General features: G+C 36.5%; 1 protein-coding gene across 1 annotated transcript; it reads left to right on the forward strand.

The window, feature by feature from the left end:
* Positions 1-11348: 11348 nt before the first annotated feature.
* LOC127623730 (breast cancer metastasis-suppressor 1-like protein-A) lies at positions 11349-18308 on the forward strand. The gene is made up of 10 exons (XM_052098210.1): positions 11349-11541; positions 11936-12026; positions 12111-12238; positions 14480-14559; positions 14675-14771; positions 14870-14959; positions 15350-15414; positions 15556-15595; positions 15742-15868; positions 16725-18308. The coding sequence occupies exons 1-10, from the start codon at positions 11403-11405 to the stop codon at positions 16840-16842; spliced, it is 975 nt and encodes a 324-aa protein (XP_051954170.1). The 5' UTR covers positions 11349-11402; the 3' UTR covers positions 16843-18308.
* Positions 18309-18731: the final 423 nt, after the last annotated feature.

Raw genomic sequence — 18731 nt, forward strand, 5'->3', positions numbered from 1 at the left:
GGCGGTGCGAAACGCTTTTATAACGCGTGGTGGGGATTTCCGTGAAAGTTATCTTGACTCTACAAAGAAAAGGGGAACTCGTAGCGGGCTTTTATTGAGAGAATTTCCCTCAAGATGAGTCCGCGAAGTAAGAATGAAAATCTGTATTTTCCTATTACACATTCAAATGTACCTTGTAGTCCCGAAGTAAACCTAACGCATGGTAAACATGAATGAAAAGAGCGCGTGAATGAACGTATCAGGAAATATCTTTGTGGCATACTATCTAGGGCACCATTTATAAAGAGACCCTTTATGCTAGAAATAGTCAGTTGACAATAGCACTGTTTTGAATATTCATATCAACCAAAAAAATAATCTTTACAGCAATGCATCCACTATTATTTGCACATTGACCTACAGTAGGCTATTTCTCCTTAAAATGTGAAGTTATTAAAATTGCAAAAAAATAAAGACCACTTGTTGGGCACTGAAGACACAAGTTTGTTAAGATTATCAGGCAGAATTTCCCCCTATTCATCCATTATGCAGGTCTTCAGCTGCAGAATTCTTCGGGGCATTCGTTACCGTATTTTGCTTTTGATAATGCGCCACACATTTTCAGTTGGAGAGTGTTCTGGACTGCAGGCAGGCCAGTCTAACACCTGCACTCTCTGTTTACGCAGCATGCAGTTTTAATCCAGGCAGTATGCGGTTTGACGTTATATTAGGGCTGCCGATTTTAATCATTTTAATAATTTAATCAACGTAATTATACATGCCTCCAGACCCCTATGTATATTCTGTAATAAAAGGATGTATTTTCCAACCATCAGAGCAGTTTAAGCTTAAGTACGTGAAAGTTCATGTTTTTACAAGCCGAGGCAGCAGGGGGCAGTCAGTGCACCTCAACAAACCTCTCAAGCACCGCAGCCACCGAATGAGTGCCACTTTGAAAGCTGATGAAGTGCAACATAATGCAGGGGTTGCTATTTCCATAGTTTCAGCTTCTTTTTTTTCTTTTTTATTATTATTATTATTGCAATTATACATCTCAAAACAGGGAGCATTCACGTATGAACGTAAGACACAGAACAAACTTGATTCAAGACCGAATAGGATATATATAGATTCATATATATATATATACATATACACATATATATACATACATATAAAAACACAAAACAAGGATGTACTAAAACAACAAATACTTTGACATTTCAAAACATAAAGATTCAATCTTTCTATTTTCTTTTTTTTATATATTTGAAGCTCTGGAATGATTTCACAAAATCACAGAGAAATAAATTAAAGGAGGGCTTGCTTTTTTTCCATTTACATGTATGAATATGATATTTACCCAGCAACAATACCATATTAACCATGTCAGAAATTTGGGGATTCAAACTGTTTTTATGAAAAAGGATATCTTGTAGAACAATAGGAGGAATTGTCTCAATTTTTAATGATAACCAGTTATATATGTCAAGCCAAAATTGTGAAGTAAATTCACACTGAAAAAAGGTGATTAAGTGTTTCAGGGAAGAAAGAACAGAAAACACAAGGATCCACCTCGAAATTACATCTTTTCTGTAAAAAATCACCCACAGGGTAAATCCTGAATAGGATTTTGTAATGAGTTTCCTTAACCTTTGGAGCAACAGGGTATGCAAGATAAAAGGTGAAAGATATATCTCTAACTGAAACGTCAACATCTCCTAGAAAACAACACTGAAAATCCCAGAAAATACTGAAAATATAGAAATTCTGTCAATAACTAATAGAACCACCTCTATATTTTTAAGAAATAAAACAGTGTCATCTGCAAATTGGCTTACGGTAAAAGTCCTAACAAGAACATCAATCCCTATATTATCCTCAAACGTTTTAATGAATAAAGACATTGGTTCTGCTGCTAAATTGAATAATAATGGTGAAATAGGGCATCCTTGACAAATTCCTCGTTTGATTTGAATTCTGGGTGATGAACCTTGATTAAAGGATACACTACTATAAATGTCGTTATAAAACATGGAAATTACTCTGCGAAACATAGGACCAAAACCAAACAATTCAAGAGACTTGAACAGAAAAGGATGTTCAAGGGTATCAAATACCTTGAAAAAGTCTAGAAATAAAAATAAGCTTGACTAAGGAATTAAATCATTATAGTCAAGCGTATCAAGGACCAACCTAATATGACTGTGAATACTTCTCCCTTTGATAAAAGCAGATTGAGTTTCATTGATGATTCGGCTTCTTTAAAGCATGCCGTTTATGATGCTGAAAATCAGTGAGATGCCCCAAAAGCATCCATCTGATGCATATGTACACAGACCGTTAACATAATTGAAAACAGCGCAAATGGGACGTAAGAACGTGTCCTGTGAGTACAGGACAGATTGACAAACTCAGTTGCAAATTGGATTGCTGTCGACTGTAGGCTTATGTGCAATAATTTGAGAATAGAAAAAACTATATATTGATTTATAATACCTCTTTTTGTATTGTCTGACACACACAATAATGTAATATATTGTATTTCTATGTGAATTATATATATTGTACAGATAGATGGATAGATTGATATGTAATTATTTTAATTATGATGTTTTATTGATATTGAATTATATTTATTTTATATTAAATATCTTAGCAAATGTTGATGTGCTATTCGTGCTATTATTTGGCATGTTGTACTAAATTTGTTTAGCAATTGATAGCCCATATATATATTATATATGATATACTTTTCACTGATGAACAATGGAGTGAATTATTATTGCAGGTTTCTGACTGGTTTCATATCCACCTTTTCAAACAAAGCAACACAGATGTAAAAAAAAAAAACTTGATATGGAAACTCCAGTTATGTACGTAAAATAGGCTTTACCCAGTGTGATACCTTCTGCAATACCTGTCTTGAGCTGATATTTGCGGTTTGCATAAAGGAGGAGTGTCCTCACAATAGCAACCGTTTCTACCAACAGCATGTGCTTATGTCACCATGGCGATACTGTGAGGCACGCACCAAGATGGCTGTCAAGATCACATATCTTGTTGGATGTTGTAACACACTTGCTTTGTTGTCATGGAATCAAAATGCATCATTGCAATGAGTGAAATCACTACTTTACATGCGCAAACATGAATTCCAAACATTGCTTCATCAGTTAGAATTCACAGAATGTACAAGAACATTACATGATTTTTTTTAGGTGTGAACATGAGTGTACAGTTCATAGTGTACTGATCCAGCTGCAAATTTAGCTGCAGTCCTGACTTACAGGAGCTGTACAGGTACAGTCTGGAAGTTTTACTATTCTGAACAGTATGTGTCTGAATTATATTCAGACTTGACTAACCAAATGTATATGGTTGGGCAGTCTGTTGGAGACTTTTGTAACTTTGCAGACGATTTAGTTCCATTCTGAGTGGAGGGAGTTTTGGGAGGTCCAGGTTTGAATTTGTGTAGGTCGAAAGATTGACCCACAATTCTTAGTCTGACAGCTCTTTAAAGATCAGTGTGGGGGTTGTGTAAATCTGGGGTAGACCTGTTCTGAGCCTAAACCATGAGTCATAATCCAGCTTCTGTTTATGAGGGTGTTCGGGTGTCTCAGAGACTCCGTAAATTGCACAAGTCTGCCAATAAACAACGAGCAGGGATCCTTAGAATATATGAGAATACACAAAACAGGAAATCCCTTAAACCACTTGAACTAAACCTGATGTGTAAAATTCCACCCACGCTTCAGGTTTGTCTCTTCCAACATACAACCACCAAACAAAAGAACCATGTGTCTCGGAAGATTTACAATGTGATATCCACATTGTGTGACAGTATGTATGCCCTTAATGGTAAGATCACATCTATGATGACTGTGAGAGGACGTCTTACCAGATAGAACATGTACTGTACATCTCCAAGATGTCTGATAAACATCTTAATATGCGCAAAGAAATGTCTCATTGACGAAATACATCTAAAATATAAACATTCAAAAAAAGCTTCCATCAAACAGACGTCTGAGTATTATTCATATTTTCATTTAAAAGGCTAATATACTGTATTTGCGCTCTGCATAATGCAGTTATGAGAGCAGATACAGTCATATTATGTGATTATATAATAGACACATTCTTATGATGTCTCATGAACTCTTCTTTGAGCGTTCTTTGTATGAAAGGGTACATCAACACGGCATGACACAGCAAAATCTTGCGACTTTTACCACACTTAGTCCCTGCCTATTGTCCACATTTGAGTCAGCAAGAATATAGATCTCATGATTCATGTCCCATAATGTGGGAAGGGCTTCATCTTTGACACTATCTGTAATGACAAAAATATAAAAAGCTTTGTGGAGATTAAGTGCTGAAAAGGATATATTATGGAGCAACAATCAGGACGTGTTCAGTCTCAAATCAACATACTGAGACATAATTATCTCTGTGTAGGAATGTGAAGAGATTAAATCAGTGAAATCCATTCAAGATGCAGACAGCTTCTTCTACCACTGTTGTAAAATGGCACCCTCTGCTGGTTCGCTGTGAAGCTTGCATAGCAACAATTAGGTGGCAAATGTTGCTAACAAGTTAGCCACATCTAGGGTGCACATGCTGCCTCAGAAATCACTTTTTAACTTCTCGAGGGTGCGAACAAGTGTCACTTGACATAAAAAATGAAAACTACGCATATTGCAAACTGACATAGAATCGATGTCGTCGATGATGTTCGCCATTGAAAAGTAACATAAAATCGATCTAATTGATTCCTTAACTGATGTTGAAACGACGCTATACAATCAACATGTTTTCAACTTTTATTTTTTAAATCGCAAATATTTAGAAATGAATAAATCAGTCTATATATGTACTCTATTAAACACACAGCACATTCAGAAACGTATTGTTTTATTTATACAAAATATACATTCACAAATAGCCTACAAAATTCTCTGGAGTCTTTTCTATACACAATTAACAACCAATTATGGAAAAATGCCTTCAAACACTGTTGCATTCACAAATTTATGTATAATAACACATTACAGGCTAGTTTGAAGTGTCAATTTTACAGATATTAAAAGTTAGATCATCCATAAAATGAAAATGCTGCAATCACACACACATCCTCATGTTGTCCTGAACCATATACATTTTTATTCTGTAAAACACAAAATGAGATAACTGAGTGGTTGACTGAAATTCAGTATTGCAATATCTTTTGTGTTTCACAAAATAATAACATACAGGTTTGAAACATGTGTAATATAATTTTGTGGTTCTTCTGGTTTTCCTACCATAATGAAACTATTGTTACTGCTGAAAAACTACATTTAACAATTATGAACATTAAACCTTGTTTTACTACAGAAACCACTGTTTAATCATGGTATTTAAAAAAATAAAAAACAAGATTTACTATGGTTACTAAAGTCATGGTTCATTTATTGTGAGGGGGCAATAATAAAGGAACAGTTCACCCAAAAATGTTAATTCTCTCATCATTTCCTCACGCTCATGCCATCCCAGATGTATTTGATTTTCTTTCTTCTGTTGAACACATATGAAGAAAAATAAAATAATGTATTTCTGTAGGTCCTTAAAATGCAAGATGATGGTGATCAGACTTAGAAGCTTAAAAAAAAAGCATAAACTAGCATAAACTTCATCCATACAACTCCAGTGGTTAAATGAATTACTTCTAAAGTGATACGATATTTTTAAGCAGCAGTATGCGCATGAGACATGTTAGGACCTCCCCTGTCTAGGGTAGAGGAGGAACATTTTAAAATGAAATATTAAATGGAACTAAATATAATAGGCTTAACGTTACTTGCTAGCATTGCTGAGCCCCTGTTTTCCCATCCCAGCACCATTGAATATAATTTATCAGAATATAAAGATTTATTTTGGGTACAGAAACAGGTTCACGCAAGAACTGAAGCACGTGTATCCCACACGGAAGTGCGGCACTGTTTACAGCTAAGCAGGTGGAACGCTGTACAGAATCTTCATTGATTTTGGTTTAGATCTGTATTCATCTGTTTGTTTACTCACAATGGTGAGTTTGTGTGCTTATCCTGGATGTCTCAACCAAGAGAAAAACATGAGCTTATGCCCATAACCTACGAACGCAAATTTGTCACATGAGAGATGTGTATGCAGCGCTCTCATGAATGCATATACGGCTGCTGACCGAAAGCAAAGGTTTAGAGTTAAAATGTTATTGTTCGCACCAGGCTGACTGTCTGTGATTTTTAGAGCTTCAAAAGTCTGATCAACATCTACTTGCATTTTAAGGACCTACTGAGCTAAGATATTTTTCTATTTTTCTTCAAATGTGTTCTGCTAAAGAAAGAAAGTCATACACACCTGGGAGATCATGAGGGTGAGTAAATAATTAAAGAATTTTAATTTTGGGAGAACTTTCCCTTTAAGTTAAGTAATCCTTAGTGACAATATGCTTACACAATTATATCTAAAGGTTTTCTTGAAGGGTTAGTTCACCCCAACATTTTTAATTCTTTCATCATTTACTCACCCTCATGTCATCCCAGATGTGTATGACTTTCCTTTATCTGAAGAACACAATGGAAGATTTTTAGGAGAATATTTCAGCTCTGTAGGTCCATACATTGCAAGTGAATGGTGACCAAAATATCGGAAATCGGAGTTGAGAATTTCTACACGAGCTACAAGATGTAATTCTGACTTCAAGATGCATTCCATTGCACTTTTCCTAGTAGAAACTTGTATAATCAGACTTTCTGAGTTGAATGGAACGCAGCACTGCTTTTCAAAAATTGATCCCACACTGAATGCTCAAGCAGCCTAATTTACACGTAGAAAACTCCTGATGTTGCTATAACAATGCAAAAAGCACTTACCAATTTACTTGAAGTGAAAATCAGTCCTCCTTTCCTGTTTAATAAATGAAGCAATCACACGGTCATGCAGAATATCTTGTGTTTTTAAATCCATAAGGATCTCTTTCTCAAAGGTGATTTGGCAGTGACAGATGATTCGTCAGCAAGATCTCGCACTCTTCGCTTTCAAATTACATACATCACTTAAAACGTGATTGTGTCACTCATGGCCAGCTAGAAGGCTTCCACCAGGACATATCCTAAAGATCACACCCACCAAGAACAAATAAATCAATCTGATTGGCTGATGAATCTGACATTAGATGTGCATTCATTTGCACTGTCGAGGGATTCTGAAGAAATTTTTAAGGTCTGAGGGGGGTGGAGCTCAGACTCACACGCCGCTTCAGGCATGTGATTTGTGAAACAGTTGTCACGCTTCGCTTGTAAGCATCAAGGAATAAATTCTGGCAGGATAAAGTTGTCATTTTTCTTTCTTTATTTGTACATTAATTAAGAGTGGAAAGTGAGTAAAAACACATTTGGCATGTTAGGCGAACATGAAGGCTTTGCTGGCCCTGAGAATTCGCCACTAGTGTATAGTGTAAGTGCATAAAGTATAGTGCGTCATTTTGGACAAACACTTTCTCAAATGTACATATTCACACAGTGTGGGGTGATGTTAAAGCAACTCACAATTGTAAGGTTCTGTCTTCAAAGAAGTTTTACTAGTTGCCACATTCACCATAAATTAAAGGGGTCATGACATGGGTTTTTTTATTGTATTATTATGTTCCCTTAGGTGCAATTATAGTATTAATATATTTTTTTTAAGAAAAACTTTTAAAATCTAGTGATTTATGACCTTTTCCCACCCTGTTTCTCATCCTCTGATTCAAACAGTCTGTTTTGGGGGCGTTTTCCATTTAAGACTTCAGTGTTAACGCCCACTGTTATGATTGGCTAACGTCAGTGCCTATGTATCAATTATTGACGCCCCCAGCCAGAACAATATGCAAGTAAACTAAGTAAAAACACTGTGATTATTCATAATGAATGAAATTGCGCTTTAAAAAGTAGTTTAAAGTTTAAAATAGATTACTTACAGTTTGCGTCGTCGTTGTTCCCAGAATAGTCGGCACGGACTTATCTTTGAGCAACAGTTTTCTGGCAAAGCCAGCATCATATTGAGATTTGTTCTCAAAACAGTCATCCTTAAAATGTACAGAACAAACGCTTAAGTTAACACTGCCGTGACTGGGATGTTCACAAAAAATAAACTGCATCCATTTTTCCCTGACGTCTGGATCTTTTGGCAGCTTATTCAGAGGTTTTGTTTGACCACAGCCAGGAACAGCACATCTGTGTGGCATCGTAATTTTCCTGTGCACAAGTAGTCTCTGTCAGAGCTCGCTGTCCATCGACTGAACACTTGTGAGGCGCACGGCGATACGAAATGAGCGTAGTTGTCTTGCGCTTAAAAGCGTAGTTATCTTGTGCTGGAGGCGGTCATATGCAAACGCTGGTACGTCACTTCTAACCGTCACGTCACTTCTTACCATGAATCCAGAACGAGCTGTATTTTGAGCTTGATTAAATAAATGATTCGTTTAGAATGGGGAGGACGTCTTAAAATATTAAACTTGCAGGACGTTTTAATGATACAAAGACCTCTTATATACCAAAAGATCAAGGCAAATTTGGTTTCTCATGTCATGACCCCTTTAAATTATTTGTCAGGCCAGCATTGTAGTCCAGTAACTCCACCACTTCCACTACAAAGGGCAAGCCGTGGGTGCTGAGTGCATGAAGTCAGGGGTGGCATTTGTGTATGGCAGAGTATGGCAGTTGCCATTCCCTAGCATGCAGACAAAGCTGGGAAATATGTGCCTCATTAAGGTGCAGTTCAGACTGTGTTGGCCTTGTTTCCCCAAAGCATTTTAAGCCCAAATATAGCTGCAAGCAGCGATGACAGGCCCAAGCACCATGGGTCAATTTCCACCCATTGGCTTTTGTAAAACAATAAAGTTGCCCAACAAAAAAGCATAAAGAAGACAGTCACTTGAATCCTCTAGTAGGATTATTTAAAAGTTCAGAACATGCCATTTTCAAACAATCTAAAATGTCCAATTTCCTGTTGGGCAGAGCTAATGACTGTAAATTTGAAAGTTGTCCAGCTTGATGAGAGCAATATATGTACCAGGTTTGGTGACTGTAGGTGAAACTGACCCCACCACTTTAATTCCAAAATGTGGCGCTACAGAGCCCCCCAGCCACGCCCATGTGTTAACTTTTGCCCAGGCCTAATAGCCAACAACTCTGATGTGTGTGCCATATGTCATGAAATTTTAAGATTGCCAAGAAAAAGAAATCATAACATTTAATGTATTGCCATGGCAAAACTAAGATATCAATAGTCCCTTTACAATTTCACAACAGCAGTCTTGACATTATTCTAAAGAATTTTGAGGCAATTAATGTAAACACAAGAGGGCTATTTCAAAGTCTGTTAAAAGTGATATACTTCCTGCTGCTAGTTGGTAGCGCTATGACCGTGACCCATAATTACTGCATAAATGTGATCAGCTCTCATTACCAAACAAACAGCTGAATTTTCTTCTAAATTACACAATGCACACAGAAAATAAAAGGCACTTCCTGTTTTCCATTTTTCTCCATAAATGTATTGCTTAGCTATGGTGACACCATTCAAAATATCAAAAGTTTGTTCACAATTTAGCATCTTCAATGTCTTGGCTTAATATTGCCTAAACTTGGTGACAATCACATGAATCCCCAAAGAGGAGTATTAAAAAGTTCAGGGCCTGTGATTTTCAAAATATGCACATCCAATCCAAAATATCAGACTTCCGGTTGGGTGGAGCTAATGACTAATTTTAAAAGTTGTCTGGCTTAATGAGAACAATATATGTAGCAAGTTTGGTGACTGTAGAAGATACTGAACCCACCACTTTTGTCAAAAGGTGGTGCTACAGAGCTCCCAGGCCATGCCCATATATTAACATTTGCCCAGGCCGAATGGCCGACAAATCTGATGTGTGTGCAAAACATCATGAAAATTCAAGCATACCAAGTACCTAAATTTTTTTTATATATACATAAAAAGGAATAATGACATTTAATGCATTACCATGGTAACACTATTTAATATATCACGAATCCCTTCTGAATTTTAAATCTTGACATAATTCAAAACAATTGTAAGCAATTCAGGTAAACATATTTCAAAGTCTGTTAAAAGTGCCATACTTCCTTCCGCCAGTTGGTGGCGCTACGACCTGAACAAAGCCCCAACACTTAGAAGAACAATAGTACTTTCAGTGCTTGGGCCCTAATAATCCTTTAAAGAACAATAGGGCCTCCTCACTTTCGGTGCTTGGACTCTAATAATAATAATAATAATAATAATAATCCTTAGAAGAACAATAGGGCCTCCGCACTTTCAGTGCTTGAGCCCTAATAATAATAATAATAATAATAATAATCCTTAGAGGAACAATATGGCTTTTGTGATTTCAGAGCATTGACCCTAATTATATGATAGAAACTAATTTACAAATCATCTTAGAATTATGGGCTGTTTCCCAGAAGTTTAATTTAAATTTAAGTACTTGAAATGAAACATAGATCTAGTGTTCTGGAGTAAGGACATCTGATTTAGCAGCAGGGCTGGACTGGTAATCTGGAATACCGGGCATTTTCCTGGTGAGCTGACGCACTTTGGGGCAAATCACGTGCGGAATGGCCATCGGTAGAACAGAGCGGGCCAGTGGGTCGGTCGCAAAACGTGCCGAATGGGCCGCGATAAGCAAAAATGGGCCGCCGTGTTATGCAGAACGGGCCACAAAACGGTGCCGCAATATGCAGAAAAGGACAGCGAACACCCATTCACCCCCCACGAACAACAGTTGGGCCAGTTGCCATGTAAAATCCAGCCGATTTCTCTTCCCAGTCCAGCCCTGCTTAGTGGTGTACCCTAGGTTTTTGTGAAAATCTGCCGCTGCATGAAGTGTACAACCACACTCCATTTTTCGGTTGTAGAAGTACATCGTCTGGGTACTTGTAGTACACTTCTTTTAGTTGCATTTTCAGTGTAAACACTAGTTGCACTACTTACACTACAAAATGCCATAAATTGGTGCAATTTGGGATGACTGTACCTTGCAGTCTCTATATAATGCTTAATGCCTTAATTTCGTAATCATAAACCAAATTATGAAGTGACACTGTGAAAACGTAATTGAAAAGTTTCATTTAAAATACATACCTGAGGAATTAGAGACATATTTATTCAATTTATATTATTGAAACTACTTAAGAAATAGATTGGACTACAAATCCCATTATGCAAGTGCGTATATGAAAACAAAATTTGACCAATGAAATCGCAGGGTTTCTAAAATCGCCGGTCTAGACGCCTGATGATTGGTCGCCTACGAAGCCATGTTTGAAACGTGGATTTCCCTCGCCGGTGCTTCATCGTTTTGATCGCAGTGGATTTGTTTACGATTATTAACGAGTCAATAAATGATGCCAATGCATCCACGCGATAGAAAAGATAATAATCACGGAGAAATGGATGTGGACTATCCAGAGCAGTTGGCGAGCAGTTCAGATGAAGAGGACTCGCTGATCTCGTCCGCTTCTGTGGATGGAGACACTTCAGGTACAGACAGATATTAAACACATGACACATCACATCACATCACTCACCAGCATAATTATGTGTGGGGTGTAATAAACTTATAACTTTTCCACGATTTTATTATTTTTTTTTTAATAAAGATGCGTTATATTTTTTCTAAACAAGATTTTATGTACAATTTTAGATTTTATGAGGGAAAGTGTGTAAATAAGGTTCTGTAACTGGTCACGATTTAACATAAAAAAAAAAAAATCTGCTCTTTCTAACATGTAAAGCAGGATATATTTCAACTTCCTAAAAGTATTTAATGCTAACTAGTGTGTGCGTGCGTGCGCGCGCGCATGTAATGGTGATGGTGGTGGTGATGTTGTTGTTGTTGATGATGATGATGATGATGATGATGATGATGTTGCAGACATGGATGATGAAGACTGTGAAAGAAGGCGAATGGAGTGTTTAGATGAGATGACAAATCTTGAGAAGCAGTTCACAGACCTCAAGGATCAGTAAGTTTTTTCCCTTCTGAGCAGCACATCATTTAAACCAAAAAGACTTCAGTTGGACTCAAATCTGTTGTGAATTCTCGTTAGTTTGTATAAAGAGAGGCTCAGTCAGATGGATCTTAAATTACAAGAAGTCATAGCTGGCAGTGCTCCAGAATACCTCGAACCCTTGGCCACCCTACAGGAGAACATGCAGATCCGAACCAAAGTCGCAGGTCAGTTCCAGCCAAAATGTGAATTTTACAATTGATGTATTTTACAGGAATTCAAATCATCACACATCTATGTTTGCTACTTTGTTACACTGTAAAGATGAGACATCCTTATGTTATTAGCCCTATAATACAAAGTTTGTTTTGCCCCAAAACACACATGAAAAAAATAACTTCCAGTATTGTGAGTTTTACTTTATCCTCCTATGTTCATATTACTCAAAAACAACTTGTGTAACCACGGGAACTTAAATTAACAGAGTTGCCTCAATGAAAAAAGTATCTTGTCAGGTATTCTTAAAGGGATGGTTCACCCAAAAATGAAAATTATTTCATGATTTACTCACCCTCATGCCATCCCATATGTATATGACTTACTTTCTTCTGCAGAACACAAACAAAGATTTTTAGGTCCACACAAAGCAAGTGAATGGGTACCAAAACTTTGAACCACCAAAAGGATTAAAGGCAGCATAAAAGTTATCCATATGACTCCATTGATTAAATCCATGTCTTCAAAAGTGATATGATAGGTGTGGGTGAGAAACAGATCAATATATAAGTCCTTTTTTACTATTAATCTCCAATTTCACTTACACATTCTTCTTCTTGTGTTTTTGATGATTCGTATGCTTCCTGCATATCGCCACCTACTGGTTGGGACTGGTCAAAGGTGGAGATTTATAGTCAAAACTACTTAAATATTGATCTGTTTCTAACCCACACTTATCATATCACTTCTGAAGACATGGATTTAAGCACTGGAGTTGTATGGATTACATTTATGTTGCCTTTATGTGTTTTTTGGAGATATATTTGCGTTGGGGCAACATTAATAATTATTGTTTAGTTAACTGAAACTGGGAAGAGGATTTCTAGTTCCCAGCATGCTTTGCATTGTGTTATTTTAAGTGTCTTTGTGCAAGTTGAATACAAAAGGGGACTTTTGTTAGTGTGTAATGCTTGATGTTTAGATTTAGAAAACATTTCTGTTATGTTGTAGTTTTGAGGACCAAAACATTCTGCATATTGCTTTATCTATTGAGTAATTGCTGTGCTAACTCTAGCATAGTGATCAAGTTGCTTCCCACCAGCATGTGTTTAAACATGCTAACATTTCCTGACACAAGCTAGCATATCACTAAAAGAGTTTCGTTTCCTTAGAAGTTATTTTTGGCATGTTAAATTTTGTTGGTTTTGCTTGATTTGGTTAGGTTCCCTTTACTTGAAGTATTTAAAGGGTTAGTTTACCCAAAAATGAAAATCCTCTCATGATTCACTTACCTTTAAGCCATCTCGGATGTGTTTGACTTTCCTTCAGCAGAACTGAAAGTAAGATTTTTATAAGCAGATTTCAGCTCAGTTTGTCCATACAATGCAAGTAAATGGGTGCCATCAGTCTGCTGGCTGTTTGACGGTCCAAAAGGCATATTTAGGCAGCATTAAAGAAATACACAAGGCTCCAGCTGATCAATTAATGTCTTCTGAAGCAAATTGACAAGTTTGTGTTAAAAAGAAATCGATAATTGAAATTTTATTAACTTAAAGAAAATCGCTTCCTGCCAGCAATCGATGCATCGGTGATGTTTATGCAAGAAGTCGGAAGCGCGTGCTTTGTTTACAATAGAGGAACAAACGTCACGTGAGAGGTAGGTCATTTCAAACAGAAATACAGCGCTGGGATGAAGCAACGATTTAATGTTAAAAACTTTTCAATTATCGATTTGTTTTTAACACAAACTTGTCAATTTGCTTCAGAAGACATTAATTGATCAGCTGGAGCCTTGTGTATTTCTTTAATGCTGCCTAAATATGCCTTTTGGACCGTCAAACAGCCAGCAGACTGATGGCACCCATTTACTTGCATTGTATGGACAAACTGAGCTGAAATCTGCTTATAAAAATCTTACTTTCAGTTCTGCTGAAGGAAAGTCAAACACATCCGAGATGGCTTAAAGGTAAGTGAATCATGAGAGGATTTTCATTTTTGGGTGAATTAACCCTTTAAGTTGAAATGACATGGTAACTTTAATTTAAGAAATCCCATTTCAAACATGTGGAACCCCTGTCCATGATTGAATCAAGTAGAGTATTTTTACTTTTCTTTTGAGTGAACTAATTATGTTACAATAGTATATTTTTAGCTAGTATGAATTTGAGTACTTCCCCATCCTGTTATCTGCTGGTCTTATGATGGCTTTTGTTACTTCTGCACACAAAATTAGTTTCGATGTATTACTGTAGGTGTCTATCGTGAGCTCTGTTTGGAATCTGTCAGAAACAAATATGACTGTGAGATGCAAGCAGCAAGCCAGCATTGGGAGGTAATGTGTGAGTGTGGCATGCAGTGAAGTGTGCTGACATGGGTACCTCTCATATATAGCCTTATGTTATGTTCAGTTTGTTAATATACCATATTTATGACATTGGTTTCCACAGAGTGAGAAGCTCCTACTTTTTGACACTGTACAAAGTGAACTGGAGGAGAAAATCAGGCGATTGGAGGAGGACAGACACAGTATAGACATAACTTCAGGTAGAGTACAGATTTGAGCTTGTACTGTATAATGTGTACGGTAAGTTCAAATGTATTTCTCCTTTTCGCTTTCTCTAACAAGTTTGTTCATGCTCCAGGACTGTGGAATGATGGTCTGCAGTCTAGGAAGAATAAAAAGAAGGATCCCCTCAGTCCTGGAAAGAAGAAAAAACCTGCGGTTGTTTCTGATATCCTTTAGAATGTGGCAAGTATTGCAAATCTGAAGTTATTTTAGTTAGTGTTTATTTATTTAGTTATTTATGGCAGCTCCCTTATTACACAATACATAGAGTTTCTAGTACATCACCTTCATGAACACAGAATGATGAGCTTCAATGTAATCAGAGAACTTCAGTCTCAGGGTGATCTTCGCTGTGCATTCAAAAGTGCAGAACTGCAAGATAATGATGATATATATGTATGTGTGTGTATATGTGTGTGTGTGATTATTATTATAATTTCCTAATAACTTTTTTAAATTATACTATTATAAAAGAATAGTTTTTAAGGTTGTCTGTGTAATTATGAGTGTTCTATTATGCATTACAAATGAATAACAGTTTCCTGAGCTGACCCACGACCATACATTGTTTACATGTTGCAAGACCTGGATATACTTGAAGACTGGACTGCCATAAGAAAGGTTTTTCTTTTTTTTAATCATTTGGTTTTTTGGGTTTTATTTTATTTATGTTAAAAGTAAAAGTTCTCTTTTATTAATAAACTAGCTTTTTTTTCTATATGTCTCTATACTAATTAATTAATTACTCTTGGCTTTCCGTAGGCTATGGCTTCAATGGCTCCCCACAGAGTAAAAGTTGATGGTAAAACAAATTTTGACCAATATTATTTTTTTTGTCTTGTGTCTGAAGCATGACACAATGTGTCTCTCTGCATCAATTAATTTTTTAATTTTTTTACAAATGCATTTCAGTTTCTGGTGTGACCAAGCTCTCTCTGTATTTTTCAGTTCCTCTGAAATCTGAGAAACACCATCATGTTGCCCGGTCAGAGGATGGACGTCTGTTCTATGACAACAAATGGTACACCCGAGGTCAGGCCATATCCATAAACAGGAAGGACGAGTACCCCACCAGGTGTGTGTGCGCGTGTTTGTGCACATGTGATGTTTGTGTTGTGTTGTGTATATACACTGGCTCCAAAAATAATTCACACACTTGAATTTTAGTATGTCATTGCAGAAAATTCTTTCATCATTCATTAACACTCATGCCATCCCAGACATGTAGGACTTTCTTCTGCTGAACACACATAAAGATTTTTAGATGAATATTTCTGCTCTGTTGGTCCATTCAATGCAAGCTGATAGTGATTAAAACTTTGAAGCTCCAAAAAGCACATAAAAGCAGCATAAAAGTAATCCACACAACTCAAATGATTAAATCCTCATCTTCAGATGTGATATAAGAGTGGGTGTGAAACAGATTTAAATAGTTTTATACTATAAATTATTGTATGGACCTATAGAGCTGAAATATTTTTCTAAAAAATATTTATGTTCCACAGAAGAAAGTAAGTCACACATCTGGGATGGCATGAGGGTGAAGAAATGTTTTTGGTTCATTTTTAATTTTGGGGTGAACTATCCCTTTAAGCTAAGAGAGCACAATCACACTTTTAAGCTCTAGATGATAATACATTTTATTTGCTAAAAACAAATTATGTCATGTTGATAGTTAAAATGTTGAGCTACATCTGTTAGGACATCTGTTTGTTGAGGGTAACTGACTTCACACATCCACTAAAAGTAAGATTGGAATACGTTTTTGCACTAATGTCACAATAAGTGAAGGAAAAAATGGTCCAGCGTTGTTTGATTGGAAGTGCAAATTGGTTTGATATTTTGTTTCTAATGCAATAACATTCAATGCTTGCTTGTATGGAAACAGAAGTGTCTCATGATTAACATTTAGCTTTTTTGATTCCCTCCAGTGCCATAATAACAACTATTAACCACGATGAAGTTTGGTACAAACGTCTGGATGGCAGCAAATCAAAGCTTTACATTTCTCAGCTCCAGAAAGGCAAATATACTATACAGCTTTCATAAACTTTCTCTTCCTCTGCCCACTACCCCTCTGTTTTCAGTGTCAAAACTGAACCTCGACTGGTTCGACCATGACTACACTTTCATGGAGGGACTTAGAAGGTCTTACAGTACATGCATGTACCATATGTTTGCATGTCAGAGCTGCTAAACAAACACCTGGTTGCCAAGGAAACAGTTAAAATGTATATATGCTGTATGTGTGTGTGTGCGTTGATTGAAAGGATGAGGCGGTAAAGCCTTGTTGAAAATAGAGCAGAAGAGCAGCCCCACTTAACGCAATGCCCTGCTGATATTGATTTTATTGATCACGTCACTGTTTCCATGCCTTGTATGAAATACAGATTGAGTTTTTTATTTGTTGATTTATGGTGCAGCATGCTTTTCTGTTCTGACACTAGTTGGCACCATATGTCCTGTTCTGGGTCGGTATGATGCATACTTGAAAAGTTCATGTATTAAAAAACGAGATGTTCGTAAAGCTCTGTTGGACTAACGTGTTATTTTTCTACTCTTCATCAAAATTATAGACAGCAACTTGTTTGTTCACTCTTAAAGACTATTAAATCTGTATAACTGTATTTCTCAGAATGTCATAGCTCAGTGTTAATGTAATGGGGCTTGTTCATGTCAAAAGTCTCTTTTTTTTTATTTTATTTTTGTATAAAGTGTCATATTAAGTGATCTTTCAATTTGTAAGTATTATTTCCTGCCATGCCAACACCAGGAGCCAATTGCAACTATCCCCTCTAAATAAATAATAATAAAAAACTTGATGGTGATGGTACTGCTTCATTTAAAACAGAAGGGGTTTGTTTCAACCACTTTGGTTGCAACTTGGAACAGAGATGTAGCATCTTTGTTTCTGAGCCTTTGATCAAATGCATGTGATGTATTGATGTCACGTGTGTTGTGTACCAGAGGACTTGCGACTCATTGTCTTGCTATGAAAACATTCTTTGTTTCTGTTAAATGTTGGATTTTTAGAGTGCCCAGACAAATTTCAGCTAGAGACTTGCAAATGTGAAAACCTTGAACGTTGCACTGAAATGTTTTTCAGTATGATTCACATTCATTTTACAGTATTTTAGCTTTTAGAATGCAAAAAGAAAGTGAAGACCACATAACTTACTGTAGCTGCATTATCTTTATTCTTGTTTTTAAATGTGCTTAAAATGATGCAATACACTACACAAAGCCTGCCAAAAGAACAAAGTCTTCCAGAATTTACAGAGCCCAAAGGTAGACGCACAACCATTTCTTTAATATTAATCTCCTCCTATTAACAAAGTCAGTCATATCTGGGCATTGTGTGGAGTTTGAAAGAAATGAAGTGACCTGTAAATTGTGATTTTTATAGAAGATAAAGGTTTAGAAGAGGCTCTGATAGGACTGTGAATGAACTGAAATGAATACTGTTCTCTGGAGTTTGAGTTGAAATATTCACATTGGAAATGTCATGTTCTGAAATAAAGCAGATTTTGCATGGCATTGTGTTAATCCTGTTTTTATTGTGTGCTGGTTTCAGTGAATTTGAAATGCTCGAAGTCGGATCTGAACGCTGAAAGTGTGAACTTACAGGAAAAGTTCACTGAAAAATGCACCCACTATCAACTATTATCATTTACATACTCGCTCTCATGCCATCCCAGATGTGTATGGCTTTCTTCTGCAGAACACTAATGAATGTGTTTAGAAGAATATTTCAGCTCTGTAGGTCCATATAATGCAAGCGAATGGTGACCAAAACTATGAAGCTCCAAAAGCACATAAAGGCACCATAAAAGTAATCCATAAAACTCCATTGGTTTAATCTGTGAAGTCTGAAGCGATCTAACTGGTTATGGGTGAGAACAGACCAAAACATAACTCCTTTTACACTATTAATCTTG

Source organism: Xyrauchen texanus, chromosome 30, assembly GCF_025860055.1.
Source record: "Xyrauchen texanus isolate HMW12.3.18 chromosome 30, RBS_HiC_50CHRs, whole genome shotgun sequence".
Taxonomy (NCBI): Eukaryota; Metazoa; Chordata; class Actinopteri; order Cypriniformes; family Catostomidae; genus Xyrauchen; species Xyrauchen texanus.